This window comes from Protobothrops mucrosquamatus, unplaced genomic scaffold (genome assembly GCF_001527695.2).
Source record: "Protobothrops mucrosquamatus isolate PMUCROS unplaced genomic scaffold, P.Mucros_1.0 scaffold_299, whole genome shotgun sequence".
Taxonomy (NCBI): Eukaryota; Metazoa; Chordata; class Lepidosauria; order Squamata; family Viperidae; genus Protobothrops; species Protobothrops mucrosquamatus.
Genome location: NW_015386375.1, coordinates 176,937 through 198,426, shown reverse-complemented (window position 1 = coordinate 198,426; position 21,490 = coordinate 176,937). Strand labels below are relative to the sequence as shown.

Genomic DNA, 21,490 nt, shown 5'->3' with positions numbered 1-21,490 from the left:
TCGCCTACATCGTCCATATAGGACGACTCGGGAACTCAACTCCTACCCCGGGCAGCTCACCTATCCCCTTATGCCCAGGGGAAAGGTATCAAGCCGTTTGACAGCTGATGCTGGCTGTCAAACCGGCTTTTACGCAAAACAGGCGGGAGGCAGCAAACAGCTGCGACCAGCGAAATCGCCTGCCACCGGAAGTCTCCAGCCAGCACCAGTTTCTTAATACCAACAACTGAGCAACTCTCTCTTTAGAGTTCACAACTTTTGCTTTTTTTTTTTTTTGTCAGACACTTTTGTCAGAACAAAACTCTGGAGCTGCTGAAAGGTGACACACACAGCACACACTCCAGTTTCTTTGACTCTCGTTGCAGCTTGCAAGAAACAAATGGCCACTTTAAACATGGCAGCTTTTGTGACAATCACAGAACACAAACCAGGCCTCCTGCTGATGCACTAACCCAGGGGTAGGCAACCTTGGCTCTTTTATGACTCGTGGACTTCAACTCGCAGAATTCCTGAGCCAGCCATGCTGGCTCAGGAATTCTGGGAGTTGAAGTCCACGAGTCATAAAAGAGCCAAGGTTGCCTACCCCTGCTAACCTATTCCTGTTGCATGCAGCCCTGTCACCTACAATGTTCAAAATATTGAAGGCAGGTATCCCCTGGTTACCACCACTGCTCACATAGAGAAGCAGATCTGTCCAGACATGACATTGTGGTATCTATCATGCACCATCCCAGCCTGCACCATGCCTCTTGCACATTGTCCTCGACCCACATGGGTGCCTCTCACACACCCTCCTGCATCCTCTCCAGCCTCCGTTATATATTAGGAACACTGAAATGATAAATCTATAACTGGCCTGTAGTAGTGGATTATTGATTATAACGTGGATGGTCAATATCTGAATTGGTTTCTTTTTTCCCCAAATTAAGGAGAAGGAAGTAGACTTTCAAGTGATCTACTCAAATTTGGAGCTGTTTTCTTCAGTTAAAGTTCCAGAGCTTTTTTGATAGATGTAAATCTTGTGTTATGAATGTTCCTGTAATGTAATATTTATGTAATGTCATACATACAGTAAATTATTCACAGTTTAATTTGTCAGTTTTTTTTTAAAAAAATGTTACTGTACTTATCCAAAACTTTGTCTGGGAGTCTTAAGATTTTGAATCTTGTATTGTGCCACTTTCAGTATTATATTGAGTTTCCTTGCATATAGTTGCTTCTGGATTTCACCTGATTTATCTTTTTATGATCACTTTTGACAAAATATGTGTTTTGGTCTCAATGATTGTTTTAGTTCAGCTTTACAGTAGCAGTTGTGTAGCCAATTAATCTTGCGACAGCCATTGTGAACTGCATTTTCCAAAACCTATGTTTTTGAAACAAAGGAAGTATATTTAAATAAGTTACTTAAAGCCACTCTTTTGCAACTAACTGCTGCTCTTGCATATCACCTGACAAATTTAACTTCTTTTTAATTCTTTCTATTGAGGCATGACTTTGTGCCATGGAAGTGAGCATACACTTATAGAAGCAAAATAAAGGAAATGCAGTCACGAGCGCATGTGTATATTAAATTGTGTTGGGTTTCCCCCCCCCTTTCCTCTCATACTGATATGTCATTTTTCTTTCTTTTTTTAAAGTTGGGTTTGAAGACTATGGACCAGATTGTGAGAGCATGAGGATAACTGCTTTCCTGGACATTCCAGGGCAGGATAACTTAACTCCACTTGGACGTTTAGAAAAATATGCTTTTAGTGATAATATATTTAACAGGTAATATAGAAATAATTATTACTAATTTGTTGCATTTCTTTAAATTTTCATGAAACTGAGATAGTCAATTACTGTAATGCTGTTTGGATATTTTGAATAACTTTTTGTTTAGATCCTTTTGGCTATGCTTTCTAGAGCTGATGAAAGTTGGCCCAAATATTTAAAGGATAGGATAGAATAGAATAGAATAGAATAGAATAGAATAGAGCTGGAAGGGACCTTGGAGGTCTTCTAGTCCAGCCCCCTGCTTGAGCAGGATCATATTATGTATGCATTGTTTTGAATAAAGTATTAAAGAAAGTTTTGATATTGCAAAATCCATGGATTTAGAGATTTTTTTCTATGTGGCGAGATAAGGAATCTAAAGAAGGGAATTGTATACAGTTATTCCTTGTTTAATTACCAAAATTGGCATTTCCAACTCTGTTGCTAAGTGGAAAGTACATGACCACACAACAGGTTTACGTTCTCACTTTCTCTTCAGTTGTTAAAAAAAAAGGACTGAAACTGCAATTGTTAAGCAAAATATCATGATAGAGACATATCTCTATTAACTCTGCTTCTCGCAAGCCAGTTGCAAAGTGCACAAATGGCACTTGTGTCATTGTGGGACACTGTAATAGTCACAAATGCGAGATTGGTCACAGTTTTTTTCAACATTATAACTTCAAATGCTTGCTGAATGAGAAAGTTGGTAAATGAGAACTACCTGTGGTACTTGTATCCATGGTACATCTTTTCTTGGTAATAAATAGTAGTATTAGAACAAAATGGGAAAAATTGCTTTGACTTTACGGTAGTATTGCTATGATAAGTAATAATATCATTGCAAAATTCTGTTTGTAACATAGCCATTTAATTGCTTTAATTATTGATCTTTTTTGTTTAGATCTTATATGTGCATGTTCAGCGACTTATATGTACATATCAATATGTGCTGAAATGAACGAATTTTACCTTCCTTTGCTGAAAGCAGAAAAATACTCTAAAAGCTGGAATTCATCAGTTACTTAACTTTTAGATGCTATCCCGACCCATTTCTCAGTTTAGAATTCCTTTAAAAATGTTCAAAAGGAGGTTTTGATTCCCAATCAGTATTGTTTTGTATGGTATCCTCTGCCAGCTATTCTCTGAGTAATTTGGAAAAGAGGATGAGTCCTACAGGCGAGTCCCCCTGTGTTGAACATAAATAAAATATACCTGTAGCTGAATTATACTATACTGTTCTTAGTTTGTTCACAAAGCTATAATTATGAATTAATGTTCCAAAACAATAACTACATGTGTATATTTGTTGCTCGTGCAGACAAATAATTACCAGAGGTCTACTTGATGTCTTTCGAGATTTCAATCATAATGAGGAAGATTTCTTGACAGTTATGTCAATAGTGGTCCGGCTATCTGAAGATACAGGTGATTCTTCTGATCTTTATACTCTCATTAATTAAAAATGTGTTCTCTGTATTACTCTATTTGAGTGTAAACTTGTACATACTAAATCTAGTTTATGAATAATCACTGGCAGATTTTACGGATTTTGAGAAGGAATCTTTCTCAGTCTTGCCTTTATGACAATTGGCATCAAATGCAGAAATTTATGAATTAAGTATTTTACCTGATTTGCGATGACAACAATTAGCATCTCTAAAAGATCTTGTAAATTCCCAATGATAATTTGTACAATTCATTTCCATTTTGTAAGCTACAACGGTATTATGCCAAAATAAAATTTTAAACTCCTGAGATTTTCAGATGTACTTTTTTCATTTTTGCTGGAAATCTCAAGAGATTTTGTTGTTCTTGGTTTTTATCTCCAAAGATTTTAGACAAGAAAAAAAAGAGGGGGCTTTCTTGGCACACTAAAACAAACACATTTGGAACTATGCAGGTATCCCTTGGTTTTTGTTCTATATGCTCTCATACCAGAGTATCAGTAGCTAATGTGTTGAAAACATCTAGCTGTCAAAATTGGGTGGCATTAAAATAATTAACACAATATTGGGTCCAGAGGGTTTCTGCTTATTGCTTCTTAAGGAACTGAATTATGAAAATGCTGGCCTTTTGAAAAATATGTACGTTATCTCTAAAATTGGTTCTTATCTCTGAGGGACTGGGAAATGGATTTTTTAAAAAATAAACAGCAAAAGGATGCTTAAAAATGGATCGAGAGTCTAGATGAATTTGAAATAAGATTTTGGAATTAATCATAAGGAATCCTTCCTGTGGAAAATACTTTTCCACATTGAACTAGAAGGAACTACAAATTGCAATTGAAAGAGACACTCACATTCGACTTACAAATATAGAATGAAGCAAAATATTTTAACATTGGACATACTTGAAGGATGTTTTGGAACAAAGGACGCAAAAGGTAATTTTAAGAGTGTCTGTCTCTGTGTTAAAAGTTGTTATAGAAAAGGAATAAATTTTATCTGACAAATTGAGACTGACCTGAAAGTGGATTTGAAAATGACAAATTATAAGATTAACATGGGAGAAGGTGTTACACCGGACATTCAAAACAAATTGGCTGATGTCTTAATAAATAAAAGGGATATACAAATAGCAAACCAAGACCTGGATAATTTTATTGGGTTTACAAGAGAGTCTTGTTAAAGCTTTGAAGAATTTTGTGATATGGGAAAAAGAGAAAATGAAAAAAAATCATTATTTGTAGGGTATAAAAATCAAGATTGTTAAAAGTAAAAGGAGAGAATATAAAGTTGATTTGTTTAATCAAGGTTAAAATAGAGGTGTTCTTATTTCCAGCAACCTTTAATGGACTTTTCTTGACATTAGGATTGAATTGATGAGGCTTTAAGGATTTGTTTATAGATAAGAGATTCTACATGGGAAGTAAAGACTATGAGAAAGTGATAAATTACTAAAATTGTTTATATTTATGGTAAAGGAGGGAGATTTCTTCATATATTTTCTTTACTACATTATTTTGTTTCTATTTTTCTATTTTTTATCAGTTTATAATGCAGTATAAATTGCATTTAAAGTATTTTCAGTTCTACTGCTGTTCAGATAGGATATATTTCTGGGGACAGCATAAGAAAAATCAACCACATAGAGTATTGGGCAGGAATAACTCCTTTGTGAAGAAAGGTTATGGTGTTTGGAGCTGTTTAGCTTTAAAAGAAGTTTTGTAAAGGAGAGAATAGTTTAGAGATATAATCGTGCACGAAGTAAAAATATTGATAGAGACAATTCTTTTTTTTCTTCAAAAAATTAGCATTGGATCAGCCATTGAAACTAATGAAAATTCTGAACAATAGAAGACATTTTACACTTTCTCTACTTTTTACATTATATTACTGGTTAAACTATAGAAATTGCAGCTAGCAGATACTGTGATATCCATCAATTTATTAAATAGTATTAAAAGATGACTAGAAAAAATCATGGAACACTGTTTTTAATAGTTTGATGGCTGTATGCTGCCTTTTTTATTGGAGGCATCATGCTTAATGTCAGTGCCAGGGAGAAACAGTGAATGAACATTAACTATTTGTGGGCTTCCTAGATCCACCTTCTCAGTCGCTAATGGGAGTATCTTTTAAAGTATCTTTTAAATTTTTTAAAATTTTAATTTCTAGAACCTACTGTACGGACAGAATTAATGGAACAGATACCACCCATTGCCATTTTTCTACAGGAGAGTAGGCCTAACTTCCCTGCAGCATTTTCCGAATACCTTATGCCTATAGTGGTGAGATACCTCACAGATCCAAATAATCAGGTATCGTTTTCTGAATGGAATGTATTGTTCACTCATTTGTGGTAATTTCTTTTTGTAATATTCAGTTAGATACCTTGATAATGTATTGTTCACTCAGTTGTGGTAAATTTTTTTTGTAATATTCAGTTAGATACCTTGATTTAGCTTGATATGCAGTGTGATTTGCATATCCTCCTATGACATAATTATCAAGAGACATTTAGAGACTTTTCTTTCTATTCTTGATTAACCATTCCTTATAATATCTAAATCTGTATGAACTGTGTTTAATCCTAATTATGTTTTATTGGAAGGAACCAACAACTTCCAAGATAAGATTAAAAACATAAAGCTGGTTCATACTTAAACAATATGAAACCATAAGTGTGGCATTAGTAATTTATTTCTAAAAGGCCATCCAGAACAGTTGCATTTTTAAACAGTTGATGGAAGGCCAGTCTAATTTTAGGACCCATCCCCCCTCGTTTTATGAAATGGGGACTGCAATAGAGAATCATTGCTTGTGATCTCTGTACTGTTTTACCTCTCCTCTGTGAGACCATTAAAAATATTGGCAAGAAGGTCTACACTTAAAGAATTGGACGGACAAGGTCTAGAGCAGAGGTGTCAAACTGCCGGCCTGCGGGCCGGGCGTGTTACAAGGAAACCGCGCCCACCCCATTGCCGGCAATGGGGGAAAAGTTCCGATACGTGGCGCGATTCACGTGACGTCGCAAGTTTGACATATTTGGTCTAGAGGAAGTAAAGCTATAAGTACCAAACTGTCAAACCATATATGTCTTTATGTTTAAAACAAACACTTAAATTGTGTTCTGAGAATTTTCAGCTTAATATAACCAAATTAGTATGTGCTGCCTGCCTTCCTCTCAAAAATCCAGGATATGGATAAAACGTGTGCCCATAAAACCACAATGCAATGCCGTGATGCATAATCTTGTGATAAAACAATAGAGCTTAAGTGTTCTGTAAGAAAATTCACGTATGTTGGTCACAAGATATTATTCCCTAATATATTATTATTTCTCCGTTGCACGTTGTTAGGTTAGAAAAGCAAGCCAGGATTCACTGCTAATATTACTGGATCAACAACTTATTGCTCAACATGATATTGAAAATAAGGTGTGTCCAATTCTATTGGAACTTTCTGCTCCAGAAAGTGATGATGAATACAAAGTGGAGGCAGTCAATGTACGTAGCATATTTATTGTGATTGTTTTTTTCTGAATTGATATCAATTTTAATATTTATATAATTATGTAAAAACAGTGTTATTAATTAAATTTCACCTTTGTTATTGGCATATTATTCAGCAGTTTTCCAAATATTGATCTCTCTCTATCATTTGAACAGGAATGTGTTCAATTTATTTTAGTGTCTTACCCTCTCAGCAGCGATCTCATTCAAAATTTCATTCAACCAAATGAATAATTTTGTACATCTTTAAAAATTGGATTTTAGAATGGTATCTGTTCTTAAAGCTTGAGATGAAAAGCTAGTATGAGATCAACTAGATATAGTCACTATTTGTTTAAAGAAATTGTATTTATATATTGTTCAATTTCAAAACTAACTGATTCCATGATGGTATGCCTTAATATCTGTGTACTTGATAAATTTTTATTCTTGAACTGTAATATTGTTCCCAAGCATTTTAATATATTTTTTAAACGGAATTGCTAAAAATCTAAAGAAAATGATAAAATGAAGAAAAAAAGGATTTTTTTTTTCTCAATAGATAATCTGCAAAATGGCATCTATGGTGAACAAATCTACTCTTGAACGCTTGCTGCTTCCTCGATTCTGTGAACTTTGCAGTGATGGAAAACTCTTTCAAGTCCGGAAGGTTAACATTTGTTGATTTTATACTAATTTAGTCATCTGCATTGGAACATACCTAATAAAATTTTGGAATTAAATTAACTTAACCTGTAAGTACTATTGAACCCCCCATCCCATTTTTTAAACTTTTTATATAAATGACAAAACAAGTATATCTTGTTTTACATTTTGAACTGCCACTCTCATTAAAGTGGCTGTTATGAAGTATAATTGACAACTGACACCCATCTGAAATCAACCATAGCCAATACAAATCAACTGATGCACACTTGAAGGCCATTTAAGCCCTTATTGCTATAAATATTCTAATGGGGCTAACTGAGATTACATGCATACAGGCATGCATACAAGAACTGTCTGATAAAAGCACAGAAGGTGATTATATCCAAATAAATGTCATGCACGTGTTGACTTTATGATATAAATCCCATCAATCTGTGTTCCCATTTTGACCTGTGAAGCAAGTAACATAAAACAGCATTTCCATCATGACAACACAGTTTCCCACCCACAACCCACTCTTGTGCATGTTTGTGGTGTAGCATTCAGCTTTTGTTCATGAAGGTCTATAATTAAGTTTGTATGTATAAAGAAACACAAAATTAGAGTAACATGTTATCAACAAACAAGCATTATATTTGTTTCTTTTGCTTTAGGTCTGTGCAGCCAGTTTTGGTGATATATGCAGCGCAGTTGGGCAAGAAGCCACAGAAAAGAATTTGGTATGTTAAAATCTGAGAGTCAAGTTAGACATCTTGGAATTTCATGCTGTTTGCAGCCCATGTCATATAAGAATACCAAATTAATGTGTTCTGTGTGCATACAAAGCAGATTCTTCCTCTGAAATGCTTGGATTAATGGAAAAACTTTATTGGAGACTCCTCCTTCCAATAATTGCTGGACCTTAATACATTCAGTACTGTACAATTCAAAGATACTAGAACTTGTTTGATCTGGCTGAACAAATATTTATTTTCTCCGCTATTAAGTAATATTTATTGCTTCCAAAAATGTCTTCATTTTAAAATGTTGTTCTTGAGTTTCAGCCATGGCTGAACCTTTTTGGGTTGGCAAACAAAATTATTGCCAGAAAAAAAGAAGTTTCGTTTTGTTGACCCCAACTCTCATTCCTAAATTCAGAAAAGAAAAGCGTGACTCCTTTAATTCGGCTTTTCTTAAATTGCTGCAGCTTGCAAAACACTAATAGATTGTATGTTGGCCACTCTGGTTCACTAAGAAAACTTATTTTTTCCATTCCATCATGATGCTTATAAATTCCACACACACACACCTCTTCCTGTTCACATTCTTGCAATTCCCTTGTGTCCATGATTTATTATTATTTTAAAAGGTAAATGTGGTTTAAAAAAACTCTAAAACAAATTATAGGATTACTCTATTGCCTGACTAATCCATGACTATTGACAAAGGAATGAATCCATCTCTCTGACACTTGGAGTATCTTCTGCATAAGATTAAGCAGAGCTGGGTTAAAGGAAACCATTTAAGTGACTTTCATTCTGGAATGGTATATTGTATTGGGAATTTGAACATGTCCAGGAGAATATTTTGTTGGAAGAACAGCATGCTTGTAGAAAGGAGAAACAAATTCAATAATGTTTTCTTTTGATAGAATGTTAGGTGTACTTTTCATCTCCCTCACGTCCTTATTTTGGGTTCTCATATCACATTATAGGCCATAATCAGATTATAAGACCAAAACTGTATATGGATAACTGAAGATGAGGAAAAAATTATGATTTTAAAGAATTTGTAGTGTCTGTAGGAAGATAATATTAAATTTGTGGTTTTGCCCCATATACTTTTTTTCTGTTTCTCACCTCTCAGAAATTCATCAAATGTCAGATTTTTTTTTTCAGGCTAAAACTGCAGTATGTTTGATCTTTAGTTGGGTGTGATGATGCGCTACTATTGATAACTTAATTTTACAATGTTGATCCTTCAATGTTCATATTCCTCTCGTAAGCTTTGCTAAAAGGACATGAATATTTTTAAAGTTTTGCTGTCAGCTTCTCATCAGAGACTCAAATTAGAATGACATTTTCAAGAAACTGAGCTTTCCATTATATACTTAGATGAATTGCATTAATATAGTGTTATTAGCTAAGTAAGACTGAGTTGATCTTGCATGTTTTCATTCATTTGTGATTAAATCATTTGATAAAGCATTTACTCTTTGCTACAAACTACTAGATCAGTGATGGTGAACCTTTTAGAGACCGAGTGCCCAAACTGCAACCCAAACCCCACTTATTTATCACCGGGTGCCAGGTGGGTGTGGCCCACTGGGTGGGCGTGGCTGTGGTGGTCATGGCAGACTGGGTGGGTGTGGTCAAGGTGAGCATGATCACCTCAATGTTGCTCGTGGGGAGGGACGCCTGTGGGGGCTGGGCAGGGTTGGGGAAAATCCAGGAGGTCTCTAGCAGGTGGGGCGGTGGACAGGAGGCTCGTTCTGCAGGGTGAAGCGAGGCAAGGTGAGGCAGGGCGGGGGAGCCATTGTCACAGGGCAAGGTGAAGCAGGGGCCGGGGCGGCTGCTGCCTGACACCATCGGCCCCTCACACAGAGGCCAGCGAGCGCATGGGTGCTGGGATGCATCCAGCCCCGTGGGACCTTGGCGAGTTAGCGGGTGGCTGGTTGAAGAGGGACAGTTGCCATCTCTGGGGCATGGCGCACGTGCCCACAGAGAGGGCTCTGAGTGCCGCCTCTGGCACGCGTGCCATAGCTTTGCCACCACTGTACTAGATGAATGTTTGTTTTGCCTACTAATCTGATAAGTATTTGTAAGTAAACATTTTCCAAGCAGACTAGATAATGTATACAAGCAAATCAATTGTTCTGCTGTGTCTTTATTTTGGCAGATTCCAAAGTTTTTTGAGCTCTGCTCTGATAACATTTGGGGTATGCGGAAAGCTTGTGCTGAATGTTTTATGGCTGTCTCCTGTACTGTTTCTCCTGAGGTTCGGAGGACCAAACTGTCTCCCCTCTTCATCGGTCTCATCAGTGATCCTTGTAGATGGGTAAATAGAATCTGGATTTGTTCATCTTAAATTGCAGTGATTCCTTAAAAGCAGAAAATCTTTGATAAAAGCAAATGAATATGTTGAAAAATGCCATGCATGATCATGGTTTGATTTAATAGCAACGTTGTTAGCTTCTATCAGCATCTCCTATATCTCTAAAATAAATTAAATTCAAAAGTAGTTTCCACATATTAAAACTCAAAGGGAATACTGTTTGTGCAAATAAATATTTTGTGTTCGGTTTTGTATGCAGTTTGAACAGTGGAGCTTGAATCAATTATTCGTTGCAAGTAATATCGCAGATTTGGGGACATATTCTGATCTTTTTGATTATATTATCACTCATTTTCCCCCTAGTTATTAATAAATTTGCAAAAATATAGTAGAACTCAGTGCTGCTGAAGTATCATGCAGTTACAGATAGTACTGATGTTTCCATTGATGTTAGACAAAATTAATTCCAATCAAAGCTGCCTATTAATAAAAGCTAGATTTTTTGCAACTGTTATTTTTGGTCATGGCCTGTAGCCTTAAAAATAAAATATACACGTTTGAAGCAATTACACTGTTCTCACTAATATTGATTGATTATGTACTGTCAAGTTGATGCCAGCAACCATAAAATGGATTTTCTCCTGGAGGGTCTGTCCCTAAAACTGGTCCTTCGAGTTTTCCATTGGTGCCTTCACGGCTGTAGTTGAGCCCATGTTGCTGCTGGTTGTCTGGTTCTTCTCTTTTCTTCTATCACACTAATACAGTGAAGTTATAATATTTCTTCTTTTGTAGAAACTGAGTATCTGTTCCCTAGAGTTTATGGATTTTGTAACAAGACCAAATAAGTGGCATTAAAGGTGCCAATCTGAATTGATGGTTTCACTTTTGAATTATATTAAACATGTAATTCATGAACATTTAACTTTAATAGGAAAGAGTACAAAGCCATTGTATTCTCTTATATTTCCAATATTCTAGGTTCGTCAAGCTGCTTTCCAATCACTTGGTCCTTTTATTTCTACTTTTGCAAACCCTTCCAGTGCTGGTCTTTATATTCGTGAGGATGGGACGCTCAGCATCCGGCCTTGTACTCCATGCCCAGATCACAGTGCAAATTTAAAGCCATCTAGGTATAGTGATTTGGCATTAATGGTAACTGGGTAGCTTGAAACTGTTTTTGATCCAATTGAGAAACCATTAATGGGGTTGTTGTATTTCTCAGGATGAAGGATTCTAATTTTGATAGCTCAAAATGCAATATTCATTTCAAAAAGTATTTTATGTAATAAAATATTATTTCCACCAGCTTTATAATTATAACAGTTTTTAAAGTGTGCAGTGATTTAATATAACTAGTGATGCAACTGTATATTTCAAAATCCATATTTAACATTATAAAATGAAGTGAGCTTATTAAATATGAGCAAGTATCTTATGTGCCGGTTTTTCAGAAGTTGTTTAGCATTGAATTGAAAGGGGTATTTAATCATAACTTTGAAAACCAGATTTTAAAATATGAGACAACAGAAAGAGCTCTTCTTTAAAAAATAACAGTAAGTGTAATATTAGAAAGGTAAATGTCTGAATGCCCCATAAAGAAATGGGAAATTTACTTTATTCTGTCTCATATTTGCTTGGATCCAAAAAAAATATTGTTTTTTTTATTTCTCCAATTGTTTCATCTCTTTATGACTTACATAGACTAGCAGGGTTGAAAACATGGTAGAAATAAACTGCATATATCAGATTAGGGATAAAGTAGTGATCATAAGTCTTTCTAAGAGACACTTTTTACAGCAAGATAGCTTCAAACCAATTACTTCATTGATGCAAAATTTGAAAAGAAATACTTCAAAGTTTAATCCAGAATTTCAGAAGTCATTGGACTTTTGTTTTATCGCTTTCCTTCTCTTCTGAATGTGAGAAGGAGCCCCAGTGGTGCGATAAAGCTTTTATTTGATCTTGGGGTCTCCTTGATCAGACAAATTAGAATTCAGTGTCAGTTTATTGACCTCACAGCAGACTCCAGGTAATTAGTAAATAACTGAATTTACTTAAACAAGTTAAGTTTGTCTAATCTTATGAAGCACCAGTGTTTTCAGAAGCAGGATTAATTTTGAGAGAAAAGCCAAGACTATCATAGTTGAAACTGTATTTAAACCACTACATTTCAGGTGAGCTCAGTTTATGTTGGCTTTATGCTTTCACTGTTGTTTTAACAGTATTTCTCTTCTCAGATCAGAGGAATCAATGGAAAATAAATTGGCATCTTTGGCAGTGGAATCTTCTTTTACCCCTGTGGTTTGTTCTGAAATTTCACACTTGGATGCACAGAATCAATGTTCAGCCATACACATCAATTTTGGAATAGATCAGACTATATTACCTCAGGGAGATGAGACTTTTTTAACTAATGATATTAAAAACTGTCAAACCAACGAATATCAGGAAATTAGCTCAAGAATCCAGTCTGGACAGGATGTGTTTAATACTTTCTTATACTGGCGACCGCCTCTTCCTGATATAAGCCAGGATATCGAGCTTCTTCAGGGAAAGACAGAGAGACATGAGAGCACCTCGATATCAGAGGTACTTTATAATAACTGTGTTGCCAGCAGTGAAATTAAAAAAGTTCTGCAAAGTTTACAGGAGCACATGGATGACCCAGATGTTCAAGGTACGTTTTACTAGCAGCCATCCTGGTGTTGTTGTCTTGAAATTTCTGGTCTGGTTGCCATGGTCCTCCCCAGTGCATTTTCAGAGCTCTGTATAGTTTTCCTGACACTCATAAAAACTTCCATTCTGAGTCATCAAAGACGGAACTGTCAGGAAAGTGTCAGAAGGCAGGGCTAAATTTTTGGCATCTGGTGGAGAACATCTTTCCCTATTCAGGTTTTGCTCTGTCTTCTAGTTGAGAATAGCTTTTTTTTTTCTTCAGCTGGTCTGAGAGAGACGATTCTGCATCTTGTTCTTTTTTTTTCCAAAGAAGTGTAAGAAAACGGGATGGAGCACAGTAAGGCGAACCCATTTGTGAATCACAATTTAAACTCATCAAGACTAATATTTCTCCGTAACACATTTCTGCCTGGCTTGCACTTCTTCCCGCCATTATTCACTTGGGCAGATAGCTTGTTCTTCAAAGGACTTGTTTGCAGGCTCTCTGGGAATTTTGACCATGAGAGAAACCATAAATTAAAGTAATTTAAAATATAGAAATAGCATCAAAAAATGCTTTTTATGCTTGTTATAGTGTCATGAAACTCAGATCCCTCTAGTGGACTTATACTTGTATGTACATTTCTTATATTTTCATGCCCTGGTACACACTAACTGGGAGATATGCAGAGATTGGGAAGGACAGGAGCATTTCATAGGTGATACTTGCATGCACAAACTGGGGATGTTCCAACAATGATGTGTATGTCCTTTTATCCTTTTTTAGCATCCATCACATATTGTTTTCTATGTCACCTCAGCCTTTCATTGGCATATTAGTTTGCTGAGTCAAATATGGCTTGCTACATGGCAGTGAACTATTAATTTTGATATCTCCAATTGCTGTTCTGTGGTTCTTGTGTGAGCTTGGTAAATTATTTCCTTGTGACTTCTTATTCCTAGTATTTGCTGTCCAGATATGGTGTGGTGGGTTCCTTGCTTTTTACCATCATCTGAATGCCCACGTTTTTTTCTTGGGTTTATAATTCTATGCATGTGTTTCTCCCAATATTTTATTTTCCCAGGGGACATCAAAAAAAGAATAAGCAAAACCCATTTAGCATGAGTCTCCAAACCGTATTCACTCCTACAGGAGAATTGGGCTTGTATTCCAACTACTGTATGGATTCAACTATTGATGAACTGGCAGATGCTCTCATAGTTAAGACAGTGGTCCAGAAAGAGGATAGTGATAATCTGGCAGAGGGCAGAGAATAGTTGAAAATAGTCCTAATTGTTGGGTGAAAAGAGTCCTGATTGTCTCTATAGCCCTTATAAAGTAGACTTGTGACTATGCTCAGATGTTAGGCAGCTAAAGGATAATTTGGCTAAATTTGCTAAATAGTGGAGTTGAATGTTTGCATCATGTAAAGAGTTGTGCAAATTGAGGCAGCACTTGACCAAACTAGATTTTACAACCATTTTTGCAGTGGTTGTAAAGCAAATCACTGCAGTTGTTAAATCCATGACTATTAAACAATCCATTCATATGAATGGGTATTTTGGCTGAAAACTGGCAGAAAGTGTCACAAATAATGGTCACAAGACTATGGGATTTTGCATCAGATCATAAATGTGAGCCAGTTGTCAAATGCTTAAATACAGTCATGTGACTGGCATGGGGGGGGTGGCAATTGTAACTTCAAGGTCTGGTCATAAGTACCAATTTGCAAATGTGTTATAATTTGGAACTGTTGTTAAATGACTGGTCATAAGCCAAGGACTACAGATAGTCCCATTCTTCCCAGACATAATCAGCCACTCTGTCTTACCAATTCCTTACCAATTTCCCAGTCTTCAGACACTATTTAACTATTTAAGACATTTATATGGTTGTCCAGCTGTCAAATGCATTCAAACAAAGATAAACAAAGATAAAAGCAAAAATAAATCCATAGTCCACCAAAGAAAAAAACTGGTTAAGGCCCTGAAAAAAAATTAATACAAGCGTAATGAGCATATCCCACAGCCATTCTACCTGATCTTATTAGGACTCCTATTATGACTCATATAGGGGATGTGTTTTCATGAAGTGAGCATCAGTGCCATTTGTTTTTCCCTCAGTCAGTTACCTATAATAGCTCCAGACTTCAATCATTCAGCATAATTCATTTCATTAAGCAAAACAAGTTCAAATGATCAACTTCCAAATAAAAACTATTTTTAAGCGCCAACCCTAACTATTTTTATTCAGCAGGCAGTCTCACTGTATTTAATATTTTTTATGTCTACTAAGAGTGCTCAGAATGTCATTCTTAGTCGGTGACTCACTTGGTAGAGTTCAAGACAGTTTCAATGTGTGTAGAACCTGCATGAAATGTTTATATGTGACTTCCAAGATCATCCTGTCTTTATAAATATTTCTAGATTTGAACATTCCCTATAGCCATAAATAAACCTACCTTTGCTGGTTTAAGAACCAGTGTATAAAATATTTTCATTCATTAGTCACAGCTGTTTTAGTGAAAGTCTTTATATGTTTTTAATATTTTGGAAAATGTGGTACAGTATTTGAAAACTTAATGGGATTTATTTCATTCAATCAGCTCAGGTTCAAGTACTGTCTGCTGCACTCAGAGCTGCCCATCTTGATTCTGTCGGTGGCTGTGACAGCAGGCAGAATGTGGAAATTAATGATACCTACCAAGAAGACATCCCAAATTTGGTCTGTACTTCCAGAACAGATGAGAATATCTTATCTTCATTGCCAAGTCTGGCTGATGTGATTGAGCTACCTGATCCAACTATAATACAAAATGCGGTAAATATGTGTTGTGGGAAAGGACAGGTGATGGTCAATCAATCATTTTCAGTAATTTTGGTTTCTTTGAATTTTAGCCAGGTACCCCTTAGGGCAGGGGTAGGCAACCTTGGCTCTTTTTTTTTTTTTATAAAATTTTTATTAATTTTTGTAATTGAACAGCAAATACCAATATGATGCATTTACATACACAAGCAAAAAAGATAATCCTACTCAATACTTTTTCGGAGACGCTCGGCAGTCCCCGTGTTGCCTCCACCCTCATTCACTTTCCTCTCCTTCCTCCCCCTAGACCCACAACCTCTCCTCCTTCCTCCTTTCCACCTACCTACATCCCATCTCCCTTCTTAACCACCTCATCGAGTGCAGTTTGGGGTACCAGCCGAGCATCTCCTCTTTTCAATACAATTCCATTATTTACCTATAACATATAAATACATCAATTTTTATAATTTCTATCCCCTAATCCCCTTCCCCCCCCCGGACTTCCCAGAGCTGAGTACAGGAATAATCACATAATAATCCAAGTTTAACCCAAACAACCCATTCATAATATAAACAAGTATAAACTTACTGTAACTCTAATATACAATCAACTTAACTATAAACTATATATATAAATTATATATAATAATATTTATAAGTAACAATAATTAATCAAAAGCTATATGATAATTGTTCATTTCATATTTTCAGCAACCTTGGCTCTTTTATGACTTGTGGACTTCAACTCCCAGAATTCCTGAGCCAGCATGGCTGACTCAGGAATTCTGGGAGTTGAAGTCCACGAGTCATAAAAGAGCCAAGGTTGCCTACCCCTGCCTTAGGGGATTGAAAATTACATTAGAAAGCAAATGCAACTTGAAAGTTTCACTCAGTTAGACGTAAGATAACCTAAAAGCTAGCTACAGGTAGTCCTCAATTTACAACTGGTAAAACATTACCAGACATTGCAAAATATTTGCACTGCTATCCCCGTGTCACATGATTATGATCTAGGTGCTTGGCAATCACCTGTGAACGTGTGATAGTCATTTGCAATCTCCTGTACTGGCTTCCCTAGAAAGTCAGTGGGGAAGCCGGTAGGAAAAGTTGTAAGCTGTTGCCACCTGCTGGGTAGCTGAAATTCTCTCTTGACAGGTAGCTCTTTGAGAGTAAAAGGGGCTGCCTGCTGAGGGGAGGGGAACTCCTCTGATGGACTGCAGAAACAGAGATCAGATCCCTAAGATCTGAGCTCCGTTCCTGCAGCCCTGCAGAGGAGCTCCCTTTGGTGCATGGAGGGAAGCTGAAATCAGTAGGCATCTATTTTACTTCGCTTAACAACCCAAGACATAGCTTAACGAGCACAACTCAAGAGTTGCGGTCGTTAAGTGATGCAGTCTTGTCGCCTTCTTGCTTAGCTACTGCTTCACTCTACGACCGAGATTCCATTTCCAGTTGCGATTGCAAGCTGAAGCCTACCTTTAATTACTGAACCTTGGAAGTTCTCCCAATAAATACTTAGATTGGCAAAGTCCTACATAAAGCTTGAGGACCTGCAGATAGGCCACTCAGACCTTCAGTGAATTATTAGAAAAATGTTTAAAAAAATGGTATCCTAATGCTGACATGGGAAGAAGAATAAATATTAAGCTTGAAATTTTCTGCTTTTGTGCCAAGCCAAATGAAGCAAATGTTGATTATTGGTTTTCTCAATACTTGGCCCAATGTTCAATATAAGCTGGAATGTAGAAGCAATATAATACAGTGATACTTTTGGTTTTTTTACAATAGTAATTCAGTTCTTAGGAATAGGCTTTTTGTTGCATTTCAGTTGTACTGCACTTTAACACTGTTGTATATTTTATTATTATGCACTTTTACAGAGGTCAGAAGAACAACACAATGATGTCAACAAAGCTTTAGAGGCACAAGAGAATGATCCACGTCTTGAAGAAGATAAATCAAAATTGCAGGTTTCCAATTTTTCTGATATTCCTGGTTAAAATTGAGACTTTAAAAAAACCTGTTCTTAAACCAACTCTTGTAATTCAGTGCTGATTGATGCATGTTTTGATTATTATGTATAGAAATTTAAGCTTGAGAAAACATTTATTTTCAAACTTGGCCCCATGCATTATTTTAAATCTGCATCTTGTCTCCTTTTATTATAAAAAATACTATACTTAATGTAGATTTAGCCAGATTGAATATTTCACTTATCCTATTTGGAATTTTCTTCAGCTTTGGATTTTATCATAAAAAATAAAGATAGTTTGGCTTGAACAGTTATTTATTACTTGTGAATTACATAGATTTCTTGTAACCAATTTCAGAATGTAATAACTATATTGTGTAACTAATGTTAAAATAGAAACCAAACATTGAGATATCAAAGGTTGATCCACTGCCATCAATGTTGTAAACATGTATAATTTTATAATACTATAACCACAAAATGTGCCTATTTGTGGTTTGTAATTTATTTGCAGTTCCTTTTATCTAGTTCATTGGCAGACTGGTGTGAGATTTAGCATATGTGACTTACTGTAGAAGAAACTGACTATTCCCTATTACAGAACTGATTGTGTTTGGCCCATTGTATATTTCTGCACTGGCATTATGTGGTTGCCATCTGGAGGAAGAGATAGAATGCTATACTAAAAGAACAGATGTCTTTTAGTAGTGGTATATCCTTACTCTTGTTTAATTTATTGTTATCAATAATTTAGTATTCTTTTTTTTTATCTTCAGGACATTATACCTCAGCCTTTATTGGAGCAGTATTTATCTATGACAGACCCTGCTCGAGCACAGACAGTTGATACTGAAATCGCAAAACATTGTGCCTACAGTCTACCTGGTGTGGCCTTGACACTTGGCAGGCAAAATTGGCATTGTTTGAAGGACACCTATGAAACTTTAGCATCAGACGTACAGGTAAAATACAAAGCAATCAGTATTGCTTTGCATTGTTTAAGCTACGGATAGAAATGTGTGAGAAGCATGCAGTATTATTAATCTGTGCTGGTTTGTTTAAGATAATCCCTCTCTAAGTAAGTTCCCTAAGTAAGTCTTAAGGAAGTAGATACTTCAGAAAATTGATACCTTGTTGGTCTGTATGTTTTTTTGTTGGGTTTATATTAGCGCTGATGGCAGCATGGCTGCTTCTGAATGCTATCTGTACTGGGTTGGCTCTGTGAGAATAGACTGCTGGAGTAGATGAATCCAGTAGGGCTCATGTTCTAAATGTCACCACGATGTAAAAAAGATGCTGAGACTCTAGAAAGAGAACAGAGAAGAGCAACAAAGATGACTAGGGGACTGGAGGCTAAAACATATGAGGAACGTTTGCTGGAATTGGGTATGTCTAATTTAACGAAGCGAAGGATGAGGGGGGACATGATAGCAGTGTTCCAATATCTCAGGGGCTGCCACAAAGAAGAGGGAGTCAAGCTATTCTCCAAGGCGCCTGAAGGCAGGACAAGAAGCAACGGGTGGAAACTAACCAAAGAGAGAAGCAACCTAGAACTAAGGAGAAACTTCCTGACAGTTAGAACAATTAACCAATGGAACAACCTGCCTCCAGAAGCGGTGAATGCGCCAACACTGGAAGTTTTTAAGAAGAAACTGGACAGCCATTTGTCTGAAATGGTATAGGGTTTCCTGCCTGAGCAGGAGGTTGGACTAGATGACCTCCAAGGTCCCTTCCAACTTTATCATCATCATCATCATCATCATCATCATCATCATCATCATTATTATTATTATTATTATATACATTTATATTGTGCATAAATGGCTTACTTTTATCAGTGGTCTCTACTAGAGCTACATTAAATCAGGCTAATGAGGGATAAATAAGATATTGCCTAGCCCGCTTGGAATGATAGTTTATAATGGTAAAAAAATTAATCAAGTCCATATTTTTCTAGGTTTCATGGAAATAGTTAATTGTGGAGCCCTTGGTGCTCTCTGAATTTGGTAGTTTCCTTGTAGATGTTTCATTGCCCAATTAGATAAGATCATCAGTACCTGGCATTGATGACATTATCCCGATGGGTAATGAAATGTCTGCAAGAAAACAACCAAGCTAAGTGAACACCAAGGACTCCAAAGTTCGACCTTGAGCTACACATACTCTTTTAAATAGTTAATTTTTGGATGAAAACCTCTATGAAGAGAATATCATAAGAAAAAGTCACATCTGCCCAGAAAAAAAGACCAAATAGCATAACATTCAGGGGCGGGGTGGAGGTTACATATTATGGCAGAAGTAGTCTTAGACTATTTGCTTTCCAGTAAATGAGTGTTTTCTGATTCATCATGCCCATCATGAATAGCCACTGTATGAAAGTGTCCATACTAACGCTACATTTTTGAAATTCTACATGAGCCGCCTCCGCCCCCCCCCCCCCCCCCCCCCCCGAAAAAAAAATGTTGGGTGTATCTATCCCATCAGAAATACTAATACTGAACTGTTACACCTAACAAAGATGTCTGCTTCCTCATCAGGCAAGCAAAGTAATGCTGGATTTTGATACTTTTATGTGGAAAGGTTTATCCTTTTGCTAGTCTGAAATTGCCGACTATTCAGTGTCATTGAATTATCTTTGGTTCTAGTACTGAGAGAAAAGATTTATTGATAACGTGGTTGCATTGTAAATTTGCATACATTAGGTTTTCCTTGTTTAAATATTCTTTTAATCTTATTGTACTTACTCAGCTGTTCTGTACTGTTCTGTGAACTATTTTCAGTGGAAAGTCCGACGCACCCTTGCTTTTTCCATTCACGAGTTGGCTGTAATTCTGGGAGATCAGCTAACAGCAGCCGATTTGGTGCCTATTTTCAATGGTTTCTTAAAAGATCTGGATGAAGTACGCATTGGAATCCTCAAACATCTTTATGATTTTTTAAAGGTAGGGATAATTCTAAGTAGGCTTATTCACGTTTGTTCTGTTTCACCTACCTCTCTCATGTGAAAAGACTCAGATTTAGAGACAGCCACATAGTAATCATTCATGCTCTGGCAATTTCCTGAACGAATAGAAAATGCATTTGGATTATTGCAGTTGCTGAGCCTGGGTCTGCTTTGAAAATGGTCTGGAAACCTCAGTTCACCCCTAGGGATGTTCACTGGTAGTCTTTGGCTTACAACAGCAATTGGGATGAGAAAAGCCATTGCTAAGTGACAGAGTCATAAATTATGATGTGATGTGACTGCATCACTTAGTGATGGCAATTCCAGTAGCTCTACAGCCCTACTTTAACAGAATAACAGAGTTGGAAGGGACCTTGAAGGTTGTTAAATAAGAATAGTGTGGATCCTTAAACAAGGATCCTTGATCTTCCAATTTCCCGTTGGCTTTCCTATTGACTGCTTGTGCAAAGCCACCCGGGGTGTGCAAATATCATGATTATGTGACCGCAGGGACTTGTTAATAATAATAATAGTAAAGTTGGAAGGGACCTTGAAGGTCATCTAGTCCAACCCCCTGCTCAGGCAGGAAACCCTATACCATTTCGGACAAATGGCTGTCCAGTCTCTTCTTAAAAACTTCCAGTGTTGGAGCATTCACTGCTTCTGGAGGCAGGTTGTTCCACTGGTTAATTGTTCTCACTGTCAGGAAGTTTCTCC

The 21,490-nt window shown here is 36.5% G+C and overlaps 1 protein-coding gene across 1 annotated transcript in view; it reads left to right on the top strand.

Annotated features, from left to right (window-relative positions):
* The window catches only part of LOC107302916 (serine/threonine-protein phosphatase 4 regulatory subunit 1), a 34,712-nt gene that overhangs the window by 8,088 nt on the left and 5,134 nt on the right, over nt 1-21,490 (top strand). The window contains exons 3-15 of the mRNA XM_015832078.1: nt 1,641-1,773; nt 3,080-3,186; nt 5,379-5,521; nt 6,563-6,709; nt 7,257-7,364; nt 8,017-8,082; nt 10,241-10,399; nt 11,375-11,526; nt 12,634-13,073; nt 15,658-15,872; nt 17,738-17,827; nt 18,606-18,791; nt 20,610-20,771. Of these exons, the coding sequence (XP_015687564.1) occupies nt 1,641-1,773; nt 3,080-3,186; nt 5,379-5,521; nt 6,563-6,709; nt 7,257-7,364; nt 8,017-8,082; nt 10,241-10,399; nt 11,375-11,526; nt 12,634-13,073; nt 15,658-15,872; nt 17,738-17,827; nt 18,606-18,791; nt 20,610-20,771 (2,108 nt within the window). The remainder of the gene's footprint in view (nt 1-1,640; nt 1,774-3,079; nt 3,187-5,378; nt 5,522-6,562; nt 6,710-7,256; nt 7,365-8,016; nt 8,083-10,240; nt 10,400-11,374; nt 11,527-12,633; nt 13,074-15,657; nt 15,873-17,737; nt 17,828-18,605; nt 18,792-20,609; nt 20,772-21,490) is intronic.